This window comes from Hetaerina americana, unplaced genomic scaffold (assembly GCF_022747635.1).
Source record: "Hetaerina americana unplaced genomic scaffold, ioHetAmer1.1.p SCAF_51, whole genome shotgun sequence".
In the NCBI taxonomy this organism is placed as follows: domain Eukaryota; kingdom Metazoa; phylum Arthropoda; class Insecta; order Odonata; family Calopterygidae; genus Hetaerina; species Hetaerina americana.
The window spans coordinates 2593401-2606998 of NW_027287107.1; the positions used below are offsets into that span (position 1 = coordinate 2593401).

At 42.5% G+C, this 13598-nt stretch overlaps 1 protein-coding gene across 1 annotated transcript in view; it reads right to left on the minus strand.

Moving 5' to 3' along the window:
• The window catches only part of LOC139694641 (monocarboxylate transporter 2-like), a 103215-nt gene extending 89944 nt beyond the window's left edge, over positions 1-13271 (minus strand). The window contains exons 1-2 of the mRNA XM_071593128.1: positions 13253-13271; positions 11212-11649 (exon numbers count right to left, since the gene is read on the minus strand). Of these exons, the coding sequence (XP_071449229.1) occupies positions 11212-11649; positions 13253-13271 (457 nt within the window). The remainder of the gene's footprint in view (positions 1-11211; positions 11650-13252) is intronic.
• Between the last annotated feature and the right edge of the window lie 327 nt (positions 13272-13598).

Sequence of the window (13598 nt, forward strand, 5' to 3'; positions counted from 1 at the left end):
TCCTCAAAATGTTATTTGGATGCGACTAGGGTTTCAGAAGAACGAAAAAGGTCATAATTAAGTTAACAAGTGGGTCGCGGTAGTCCAGCGTAGGACAACTGACCGGAGGGCCCGGGTTCGATTCCCGGGCAAGCCTCTCGGTGCACCTGCAGCTCCACCCAAGCTATGTATTTTCCGGGTACCAGATCTTCATGGGAAATCATAACCGGCTCTGGCCCCCATACCCTGATGTGTGAATTTCGCACGCCGTCGGGCTTAGTACTGGGTGAACTCCATCATCACCTACCAAACCGACCTTCGGGTTGATTATTATGTTTATGGTTTTTTTAAGTAAACAAATGAAGACTTGCGCAAGTATCATATCATCATAAAAGGGGGGATTTGTGTGGAGATTCAATATGAATAGATTCCGTAAAGTTAAGCCTGAAACAATAAATTTCAGGCAATGAATCTATTAAATAGTTAGCAGAGCGTGCTTCCCCAACCTTCCTTGTGAAACGATCACAACTTGGCGTAGGAAGAATTTATTTGTCATAAAATTTTTAATTTGCTGACTTTCTTGCTAAGAATTTATTCAGATTATTTTGTCACAGTCATAGTTGCGATTGAAGCGGGGATACGATGTCGGTCTAGGCTACCCTGATAACTATACTATAACGTCCTACCCTTTGGAAAATATGGTCAATTTAATGCTCACCTGACTCAACATTTAAGCAGGGATCAAAATGCGAATAAAAATCCTTCCAAAAACTCTTTGGAGCATTAGGCATAATATGAAAAACACGTTATGCATGGAAAATGTTTTCGACTGACATACTATATGACTCGATATTTCAACGGACTTAAAATAGTATTACGCAATAAGGATGAAAATTGCCATAACTCATATCAATTATAAAATATGATTATATATTGATTTGATTAAACATGAAACCAAGTTTCGGTTTGACTATGATGAAGTGATAGGTAATATTACAAGCAGCATGTATACTAAAAGCGTACCAATCTTTCCGGCTGTAAAAAAAGACATTATTTCGTCTGATATAGCCACATAATTATAAGTGCTGATAATATCTTATCTTTTGTAGTGACTGTGCTTTCTGCTAAGAATACTTTAATAGTTTAATCCCAAGCGCACACTTCGGTTCATATTCAACGTCCAAGCCTACTTGGGTTCTCTTCTCCACATTTTTCGCAGTAACATCATGTACCGATGTGAATGATTAACCGACATCTCTACTTACTCAGATTACCACGCCTCATTTTCAGAGCCCCCAATCTTCCTTTCGAGGCTCATTAAGATGTAAAAGTCGCTATCAACATAACCAACTACGACACGGACCCAGTATCAAGCTGACCCAGTGAAAATAAAACGATCATTAATCATGACATAGCCTAAAAAATTGATCGTTTCTCCCTGCCCCTGAAGTACCGTTTATTAAACGAGGAAGATAATAGCAATGGGTGACACAAACCTCGAGGCCTGGGTGAAAATTCTCGATATCGGGCCGGGAAAATCTTTAGCTAGTCAGGAGGGGGCACGTCGAAGCGATATCAATAAAGACTCCCGGTCGTTTTGCACCCTTCAAAAAGATGCCCCAACCTCCTCCATCTCGGATGAAAATTAAGGGCGCCCACCGCGACCGCCGTCTTTTATTTTATATCACGAAGCACCCACATATAAAACGCTCCCCCACCTTCTTTCCTGAAGCAATTCCCCGAAAGAACAAGATCGAACGATAGATCAAGTGTTAAATCTAAGGGCGCGCCTTACCCGCCTATTCCACAGGATAATCACTTCTCCTGACTGGAAGATCAAATACCGCAAAGCCCGCTCTCGGGAGGATACACCTCCCGGGGATAACGTTAACCCCATTACGTTGATGCCTGAAAGTAACGGGTAGGTTGTTGGTTTTTCTAAGGGCGTCGAGAAAGCGACTGGTCACTTCGCCGTAGCTCAAACATCCAAACACACCGGCGGCTTATCGCTTCGTTTCAAGCACGGACGCGCCGCAGCGAAGAAGATCGGTCAAGCCGGGACGCAATGACGTGCCCTCAGCCTTCCGGCCGGAGGAAGACTGCCAAGCGCCACATCGCATACGACGTCACCGGAGCTGAGAGCGTGAAATTTCTCCCGAGGTCGGGGAAAGGAATTCGTATTCATTTCTGCTCGTGCACTCCTTCAAGGGATCCGACCGACACTCCCGAGTGCTCGCTCGTCGACCCCGCGGGGTCTTTGAAGCTCGCCTTGGGAAGGCCACGAAACAAAGCGATCCGCGGAAGTTGAGAGACACATGGTCGCGGACCAATGCACTCGATCAAGGCAAGCGTTTATAGGACCCTTTGGTTTCGATGACTTGAGGGCGCATACCATGGAAACGGATATAAACAGGATTCGAGAAATCATGTATCGATATCATTTATGTCCCTCCCTTGCATGATTATTTTGAATGCATTACTGTGAATATGTCTAGTGATTCGTGGACTGTAGCAAAAGAACTAAAACGGCTAAAGGGAAAGACAAATGGTGTGCCATTTAGCTTTATTCGTCCATTGCGTCTTCAAAAATCAAGAGAGGGCAAACAAGAAATGAAACAAAATTGATCTCAGGATGAGGGAACCTTTTGACCCATACGATTGCGACATATAAAATGAAAGTCATACTATACAAATCTGATATTGTGAATTTGGCTTACAAATTGCTCCCTGAACGTAAACAAAAGGTTTATAATTGACGCTAGTGGATCAAACTATCTGAACATATCCTTTGGAATCCACCACGGAAGTGACATCTTCCCCTTATAATATTTATTTTATTTATTTATTCAGTATAAGTCCGAAAACAGCGCATTCTGGCCTTTACATCGAACTATTAACAACGATAACAATGATCACATTTACAAATACCCAAGCCCTAGGTGGAGGAAAATCACCCAGGCGGGAATCGAACCCGCGACCCTTGGAATGGCAGACGAGGACGTTACCCCGCCGCCACCGGGGTCGGCTATATATATATATATATATATATATATATATATATATATATATATATATATATATATATATATATATATATAAGGGGGGTATATATATATACCCCCCTTATAATATATTACCTCTTGTAAGCCATTTAAATCAATGGAATATATTATAAAAATTATCAGCCAAATTCTATTACTCAGGGACGATACGGCCCAATATTCATAACTACCTATTGACATTGGTTCAAGGCATTTTCAAGTGGTCTCAAAAGACTCTAATTAAATCCGAGGAAATGAGCCGTATTTCACTTCTGGAAGAAGGAATCCAACCTCACTCACACCTATGGGCACAGAGGGGTAGACCTGAATGTATCGAACCAAGTAAGTAGCAGTGAAATTGTCGTCGGGATTTGTCAAATGTTCTAGACACGCCCCTCTTAAAATATTCATATCGTCTACCAAAATCTCACCAAATGGACATAATTCTTTGACTCAAATATATCTTTAACCTGACATTTAACAAGCAAACTCCCTGTAAAGTTCCTTTTTTCTCATTACACGGAAAACTCTTACCCATTGTGATTCACTTTGTGCCACACATTCGATGGAAGGGGATCGAGATGGCGCTAACGTACTGGCTTCCCACCCAGAGGGCCCGCGTTCAAATCCCGGCAGTGTTGAAAAATTTTCAGAGGTATCTCGATCCCTACTTGAGGTGCTTTGTGGAGGGCACTTTGAGTGAGTACGCCGTCCGTCGGATGGGACGTTAAGCTGCGGACCCCTTGGCGCCTTTCGTAAAGAGTAGGCTAATGCCGACGCCGGGTTTCTCTCCACCCCTCATCCTTTCCTTTCCATCCCCTATGGCGCAAATGACCTCAGCTATCGGTCGCCTCACCTTAATACTACTACTACTACATTCGATTGAACCGATTACATATGTATATGATCAATTTTAAATATTATCTTTATTTTAACTAACCTCATACAACAATAATTAATATTTTTTCGCCTAAAAGTTAAAAATGTCAGTGTAACATAGAAAATGAGCAGTTATATGTAGCTTATTTTTCAAAAACATTCAACGTTCAGGGTTGTTGAATATCTTACGTTGATTTCACGATTGAAATAAAGTCATTTTATAAAGCCCTCAATAATTAAAAGAACTCTGTTTGATTTGGGAGAGAATAGGAGATGGATTAAGGACCAGTCATCTCAGGCCGAAATCTTCTCATCATGTTACTTACAGAGGGATCGATACATCATTTTAAAATACGCCATAATGCGTAATTGAACAGAGGACCTTATTGAATGGCAGTCTACTCAATTGTAATACACCCGATGCCCAATTCAATATACATATCTACTCTGCAAGCTCATTTAGTTATGGATTCCGTGCAAGAAAAATGATAGCTGATCCATGAATTTTCTCCAGTGGTTGTTTATGAAGTGCAAATAATGAAAAAATTCTCCCATTGCTGCAGAGCTAGTTTTTTCAATTATGTCCGCCAGCAGCAATCTCCTCCTTCCGCCCCAACTACTGTGAACTATCCTTCAGGAGGTTTTCATCAAGTGAGTATTCCAACCATGGTATTCGATTTACTTTGGCATTTAGAAATGGTTCAGTTTGCCACTCAACTTTGAGGAATAAGTTCATCACTAGAGATAGAGTAAAAATATTTGTTTTTTTTACGAATGTGATGTAATAGAAAACCATAGTTTTGACACAAGGTAAAGGCACACCCCAAAGAGACTCACTGAGTATTTAGATTTCGAAAATACGTTCTGAACTCCTGAAGACATATATGGGGATGGGGGATGTGGTATTTCAATGGTAGATCGTAAAGAATATACTGACCAAAAGACCCGAGTTCGATTCTGGGGGGCGCCTCTTGGCACCCACACCTTCACCAAAGTTATGCTAATTTTTGGATACCAGATCGCCCAGGTAAACTGTAGGCGGCCCAGGGAAAGGAGCTGGCCCCCTACTGATCCAACGGTGAGAATTTCACAGATCGTTGGACTTACTAAAAGGTGAGATCCACCATCACCTCGCATCAAACTAACTTTCGGGTTGGTGCCTGTGTTTATCATGGGAAAATGACGCTCGAGAATGTAGTATGACGACATCACAAGTAACGCTAATCATACATTGAGCAACCTTTAAATGCGGGATATTATTAAACATGGATTAACACTTATTTCAGCGTAATTAGGCGTATTATTTATGCATGTCTTAGTAAGATACATCACTTAATTGATACTATGTTTACAGTGTCGTTACAAAGATGGATTGAAAAGCTGTTAAGAAATCAAATTTATTGTTCCATAACGTCAGAATGGTGTTCCAGCTTCAATTCTTGAGAACTTGAAAATAATATCTCCCTGTCGGACGTTTCATGAACGTTGACTCATCCTTTGGAACAATACCAACAAAACCAAATAAATTACTCGACACGGATATATACAATTTAAACTACTTTTTCGTGCGTTTAACACTTAAGCCAAGAAATGGCATGAGGAAAGTGAATGAGATGATATTTAATTGCAATGCGAGCTCAAAATATTTGAGATAACAAGCTTTCGCATCATTGCGCGGAAGAAAAGAGCCTTCACCAAGCCACGTTGTCACCGACGTCAACGAAACGAGGGCGTGAAACGACTCTCAAATTTTAGAGACTTGCACAAGAAGACCACGACGCATCATCCCTTGCCACTCCCCACACACAATCTGCCTGCCCTTGGATGCGTGGCAGGGCGGAAGCGACCCGGTAAATTCGCCCCCTCCCACGGGCGATCGCCCCCTTCATTTCCCTAAGTGATGCAAAAACGGCCAAAAATCATTCCGGTTAGCGGTCCCGAGAGGTCCCGCCGCCCTCTCCACCCCCCACCCAGCGACTAAGGGGGCTGGCCGCGAGAGAGGGGGGCAGGCGGGAGGCTGAGAGGCGGGAGACGAACGCGGGGGCCGGTCCGGTTTGAATAAAGCGCACTACAAGAGGTTTGCATCTCAAATAAAGCGATCCCGAAGAAGAAATGCGGCCCTTCCCCGCCACAGCTCGTAATAAGCCCCGAGGCCATAATACACCAGAGGGCGGGGCCGTGCGGCCCGGGTGGCGAGGGTGGGCCCCAGATCCACCCTCCCGTGGTTTCTCCCCCACTCCCCTTCCGTGGAGGCGCGGCCCGGAAAGCGGAATTTATCTCGATCTTGCCTTACAACCAGTCCGACGAAAACACGGGGAACGCTCACCTGTCCCCTCCCCGACCCCACTCTCCCCATCCTCCCTCCCCCTCCATCCCACTCCCCCCCGGCCACCCTCGACCCATCCTCCGACCACCAACCCTGCAATTATCCCGGCAATACCGCCCTGGCCTCTCCGGAGTGAAAAAAAAGATGAACCTCCGGACCGAATCCGAAAAAAGAAAAGGAAACAAAAAATAAATGAGGCAACACATTGAGCGCTTTTATCACGCGTGATCTAGTTGCACGCCCTCGCCGCTCGCTCTCCGTCTTGGTTCGACAAGAGGCAATCAAAATAATACAATTGAGAATTACATATTTAATCGGCGCGGGGCATCTGCCGAGTGGTGATTAAACGGCCTCTTCGCCTTGTGGAAGTGGCTTTTTCTAAGTTTCTCGCTGGGAAAGCCGAGTTTTTCCGAAGGCCTATTAACACGTTGCCTTTGATTGGTTTGAACTCGCTTCTCTTTAAGTGCTATTTCCACAGGACATGCAGTTTTTGATGATTTTTTTTAAAGTTACCTTCACCCGAAAGGTTCTCTAGATATTTTGTTTGAATTTTTATTCCACTAAGACTCCGGATTTGAGTGTTTCATGCAACGAGGGACTCGGAAAGTTTTGCAATTTTCGTATGCGAATGAAAACCAATTTGTTGCATTCATATTTTCCGATTGCCCTTCACTTCACCCACATAACAATAAGATGGAACAGAAAACAAGTGGAATCAAGCTGAACAGTGAAGGTTTAGCTCGTCATTAAAAAAATATTCACGGAAAATGAGTGGATAAAATTTCAATCATTACATATCAAGTGTTTTTCTCTTTGGGATTGATTGCATAATCAATTGGGATAGGCTCGCATTGCACAAAATGATTGGTTAAGTTAATATCGGAGAGGTATTAGAAATATCTGGGCCACACAAAAAATTTAATATTTAAACGGGGACAAGAGAATAATCCTGAAATCAGATGTGAACAAATGTTCAGCCCAAATTGCAAATGCCTTTTTGCGGTCGGAAAGTTAGAACAGAAGAGAATTTTTTTTTGGTTCCACAAAAACTGGAAATCCTTCGCGATGACCGACCTGCCGGTGCGCCGCTTCCATCGAAAATGCCCCGAGTAATCTCTCCGAAACTGGCGTATCTCTATATCCCGTCCCAGGCGACTCGGCGTGGGATGGCTGTAGGATGGCTGTGAGATGGTCCCGTCAACACCCAATGGCAATCATTAATGCCCAGGAATTGTGATCTCTGCGAGGACGCTGACGTGATGGAAACAGGCAGCGCCATGGAGCTTCCACCACCTGCATAATTTATCAATCACATTCCCATTCCCCCACACCACTGTTACTGTTTTTAATCACTCGCCTTCTCTTAATGATATTTACTGGAGCCTGAAGTAAAACATTGATACTCATCTCAGTGGGATGAGTATCCATCGTGTACACAGAAACTTTTTCTATACGAAGAACCAAAAACTACAAATTTAAGCACGCATTCGTGAGCCACGACCAAGTTATATTTACGAGGTAACATCAATTATAATATTTAATATGCTTGCGCATACTGATGAATACACCACGCTGGTGTTTTAAATTTCTGCCTGTGATAGCTTGCGAAAGATTTCCAATCTTGCTGCCCAAATTTGCGCGAAAAAATACTCTCTCACAGATGGGTACATTTCATCAACAATCTATGTTACAAGAATGTCCGATTATTAAAGGTGGTGGTAAAAAAAACTACGCCCTTATTTTAACTATGACTGGGAATTTATCAATCAGCAGGAACGGAGAGGGAGTGTCCCAAAGCATAACGGAAAAGTAATTACTTTCCAAATGCAATTTGAAAGGATAAATCTCTTCTGTAGGTGCGAAATTCCCATACATAAATAAGATTAGGCTACCACTCGACTACGTAAATATTCATGCAGATGACTAATTTTTTCAATAAAATCATATTCAGTGGCGCTCCCTTTCTCTTCAAAACTCTTCGAAATATTTATTCATGGATATAAATTCCATTTTTAAAGGATTCCGGGTTCATTTTTCGACCCAATTGGATTGAAAATTTCACACAAAACTACACCCGTTCAAAAGCTGAGGGGCATTGAGGGAAAAAATGGATGGTGCGGAATCATTTCATGATAGCCAGGGCGAGATCTGTTAGTTAACAAATTTTACAATTCAAATTTTCAAATTCACTTTCATATTCATTTACAGTATAAAGCAATGATTCTTGGGACGCAAGATGAAAATATGTCGGACTTCTGCCCGATGGGGATACATGAAAAAGCCTTATGGCAAAAACATTTTCAAGTTCTTTTGAATTGGCCTATAATTCTGGAAATATTGCTCTGAAAGCGTAGTCTCCGCATGATTGATCATCTTTCCCTTGACATTAAGTGTGCCATATGTGTTTACACTCAATGCCAAGAGGAAATGTATTATAAAGATTACGAGGGAATATTAGAACAGGAATGTCCATCAAAAGTATCATCAATGCTCTAATATACCGTTCCATCTTTACAGTAATATATTAATCGTAAGAATTGCCTCAATAGAATGCTAAATTAAAGTCTAACCGTTTAAAATAAACATTCCACAGAGGTGCACGAGGTTTGTGGAAAAGTATTCAATTTTGGGAGATTTTTAGAGCTACATTCACATTTTTCAATGAATATGCAATAAATTAAAACGTTTATAGCTTTGATATCTAGAAATGCGAGCCGTGTTGGTGCATACTGACCGCAGGACCTTAACACTAAATAAACTCAAACGTGTTATTCTATATTTCGTTTGTGTTTCAATTTTTTCCCGTGATCTTTAGGAGACTAAGTAAGATGCTAACCAAAAAACAATATTGATATAAGCTCACGTTGGTGGTTGAGCTTACATCTCCCGATTTTCTATTTTCACCCCATTACGCTCTTCAACAAGAAACGTGGGGAATAAAAATTGATGCCGATACCATATTTTGCTCTTTCTGAGTTGTGGTATTCTAACAAACCAACTGAGATTAATTTTTAAGTTATTATACATATAGGTGAATTATGAGCCAACATCAACCGTATTTCAATCCTAAGTTTGGTTTAGTGCAGCCTTCCATTCACCCCCATTTAGTGGAAATTCCCTCATCTCCTGATAGCTTCATCATTTACTTTCTTATTAACTTGTCTTATTTACTTCTCTCTTTACCTTTCTCGGGGGATTAACCTTTTAGTTGTCAGGTCTATTATGTTTCTAACTCTTCCATTGAGCTTTAATGTGTGCCCAGTCCACCGAGTTCTTCTTTGCCGTTGACCTTCCAATATGGTCCTTTCCTCTTCTACAGGTATACTTATACCACTTCCTCGTTACTCACGTTGTCTGCCCCTTTCATCTTCAGTGTTCTCCTCCAGCGTCATTCTTTAAAGCCTTTTACTCTTCGCTGGTCTACTTTTTCAATGTTCGCTGTCTCAGTTCTTGGAGTGCCTTGCTCCATACGAACGTTCAACGAACTGCTTCCTTGGTAGTAACCTTAGGCTCTTTGAACATACTTGTTGCCTCTTTCTAATGACCGCCTTCTTAGCTTGATGCTGGTCGAACTTCTTCTATACTTCTGCTGCCCAGGTAGACTAAGGATCCCACTTACTCTAGTTTCCCTCATCGAATTGTTATATCTACCTTAAGGTTCTCTCTTCCTCACACAAGGATTTTAGTTTTCCCTTTTTTGATGCTCATATTATATTCCTTAAGTACTTGTTCCATAGCATTTAGAGTTGCTCGCAGGCCTTCTCGCATTTCTCTACTACTGTGATGTCATCTGCGAACCGGGGAATGTCAATTTTTTCTCCATTCGCATTGACTCCTTAGATGCCCAATTCTCGCGCTTCTTCTACTGCCTCTTCTAGGTACCTGTATACGTTTAATAGCACTGTCGAGAGGTTGCGTCCTCATCCTAATCTTACTCCTTTGTTTGTTTTGGCTTCTATTTTCCTTTTATTTTTTCATTCGCATAGCTATTACGGGATTCTTTTAGAGGTGATGGATTTTTGTTGTTGTAGTCCATTCCAAGCGCTTTTAGCATCTTGAACATCCTGTTCAATTAAGCGTTGCCGAAAGACTACTCGTTGAAGGAATTATAGGCCATGAGGTGTGCAAACAATTTTGATATACTCTGTTAAGAGATCTTGCAAAACAAATGCCTACAAGTTTTGCGTTTGAAAAGATAGATTCTTAATATTCGTAATATTTTTTCACCCGAGAAACTTCTTAACTGAAACTACGATATGCCCAACGAGCGAGTGAAATTTTTAAACGTAGCTTCATCTATTACCCACCAGCCTATAAGGGTGCAAAGTTCTATTTTGATTACCCTAACTCTCATTTTAGCCAACTTGCAAACAAACATACGGTTGATGTGTATGGAAGTCATAATTATATGGAAAAAATAATATAACTTAAGATCAAATCGATCAAGTCGACGCTATATTATAACTAGCAGGTGCTGTCCTTGCGTTGGGAGTCTGCTTAAATCTTTGCTTTTGATAAAATAATAATACTTCATGATAAATAAGTACAAAAACCCGTTTTCATGCCATCTGTCTTTCAAACTGTTATAATGACGAGTTGTTCATAGATTGTGCCATTAATATTTTCCCACTTGTGTCTTCATACCGCTCGGAAACCACTGATGACCCCTGTCCCCACTGGTATTCTCATTAAATCTCAACCATTATCAGGTCCAGTTAAGGAGCAGGCCACGTCTTTTGCGATATGCCAAGAACGAGGTGGGTTCGCTCTTCTCGCTGACTTGGAACCACGCTGTGCCCCGAAACTACCCTGCCGGCGGATCATTCGAGGCAAAAGACAACCGGGCCAGAAAGACTTCCCTCCCCCGGAGCGAAGGGAAACTCTATGGACTTTTGCAGAATCGGAAATTGCCGTAAAAGCCCCGCTCAAAAGCTCTGGAGGGACCACGACATGGGCTGAGAATTTCCGAGACTTCGGGGAACTCACCAGCATCCATGACGGCTCCTTCCCCAAACCTCTTGACCACCTCCAAGTACAACACGCCGTAAGAGAATTGCAGGCCGGTGGTGAGGAGGTGCACGAGGAAGCCGCAGCCGCACACTATCCACCCCCACCCTCCCTCGGGGTAGTAGTGCTGGCGGATAGTCGACGTCTTCACGTCGTGGCGCCGCAACGCCGGCACCGTCTTGTGCAGGCTGTTCATCTCTCGCTCGTTCAGTATGGACTCCACCTCGCCAACACCTCCCCCGACCACGTCGCCGGCTGCGGGGTCGTAGTGCCGTCCGGCCTCCTCCTCGACCTCCTCCTCCTCCTCTTCGCCCTCTTCTTCCTCGCCCTCCTCGCCTTCCTCGTGGCCGGCGTACGGATAGCACTGGTCTCGGCCGTTGCGGGCAAGCCGGGAGTCAATGCGGAGAATCCGTGGCTCTAGGGGGAGAGAAGAAGAAAGGGTGGGGCAATGTTAACTGACTATAGTGGCAAAAACACTGAAGGATGGAGCTGTGAAGTAGAATAAGACATAACGGTGAACTTCTGGTCCCCTGCAATTACGAAGAGGGCTAAATCAAAGCCAGTGACAGTACTCATTGAAATAAAGATGAACACATCTCTTAATGATTTGGTGAATTACAAAGAAGTACAGGAAACCTCGTTCGGCCTTAAAGGCGGTATAAAAACACTAAAGGCATGTACCGAACGAATTTGAAAGGGAAGTGAATATTTCTGTCGTGATTTACGCGGAAATCCCTCACAAGGGACCGCCCTGCACGAGAAACACACAGGAGAACCACAGGTAGAAAATCTGCGTTCACACTTTCTCGTCGTTGTTTGCGGCAAAATCAATTCCTCACTAGGGATAAATACGAGAACTTACAGCCCCCCGTATCCTTTTCTTTCCCTTGCTCGACTTTTACGGAGGTGTCAATGTCTATATTATTGTGAGTGACGGCGCGAAGGTTTCCTTGAGTCGACCTTAAGGGGTATTGAACATCTCATAAATCACTTCATGTACATCGGCACGATTGTTCGCGTGGATCTAATTAGTCAGACGCTTTCGTGGGATTAATTTTTCCATAAGCTGCCTATTGTGCTGGTGAATTACTTTTGCTAACATTTTACGGACCCTTAAAACTACCGGTAAAGGACACCGAAAAGACATGGTGTGATTCTTGTTGTTCTCTCTGGCGGGGAGTTAATTTTCCCGTGAAGTATCGGAATACCTTTTGAATGTATATTGACTGTGATCTGTGAGTTCCCTGTGTTTGATCTGTGGGATGAGTTTGATGTGGGGCGAGTGTCTAGAGAGTCCACCATGAATAACCAAACAAGTATTTAATTTAATTTGAAATACGTATGGTATCGGCCTAAGGAATTTTTCTGTCCCTCAAAATCAGCCCGTAAAATTGGTTGGGCATGTAAGAGTCGATCTCACCTCGTACCAATTAAGCCCTAAGGGGAACAAAATTCGGACATGAGGTTTTAGGTATGAGATTTTCCAGGAAGACCTGGAACTCATCTTGGGTAAAGTTGAACACACTGACAAACAAGAATTTCCATGTGATCCGAAACTTTCCATTCTTGCTGCCTATGATTCGAAATAACCCGAAATCAACCGCAATAAAATACTCGGAAAATGGTTTTAAAAGTGACTCGTCTTATAGGCACTAACATTAATCCTATATCCTTTGAGAAGCAATTAGAACCTATCGTTTAAGGTAGGATTTCAATGGACAGATCGATTACCGCTACATTTTTTACCCCCGCCTAACAAGATAGCCTGGCGCGCCACACTATAAAAACTCTTCTACAATTCCAAACTTTCAACTTCCCTCAATTCCACCCAAAATTCCTGTTCTTTTCCTCCCCAAGTTTGCTTTTCTGCTTTGCCCTCTATCAGTCTTCAACATTGCATCGCCAATCCGGATGCTCTGCATTCATCTTTCCTTCTTCCTTTGGATTCCTCCCATCAATGCCTTCTCCTCCCTGCCATGCCTAGTACTACTTCGCTTGTTTTCCTTTCTATCCCTTTTACCTCTTGCATCCTTCTTCATTACCAAATCTCAAACAACCTGCAATTTGCGCCCATCATCTTGCTCCATTGACCAAGTTTCTCTGCCGCACAAATCCAAGCTTCATATAAAAGTTTTCACTAATATTTTCTCAGCATCCTTTCTCAATGTCCCGTTCCTCAATTCGCTTTCCCTTGTGAAAAATTCCTTGTCTAATGCATTTCATATCCGTAATGCTTGCTCTTCAAGAAAGTGGTTTAGGATCATGGCCGTCAAACTGATCCAGCATTTTTAGTTTATGCCCGAGAATTTTAGCGTTTAATAAAGTCGTCCTCTTTTTCGAAAATTTCATATTCTATGTTCGTTTAA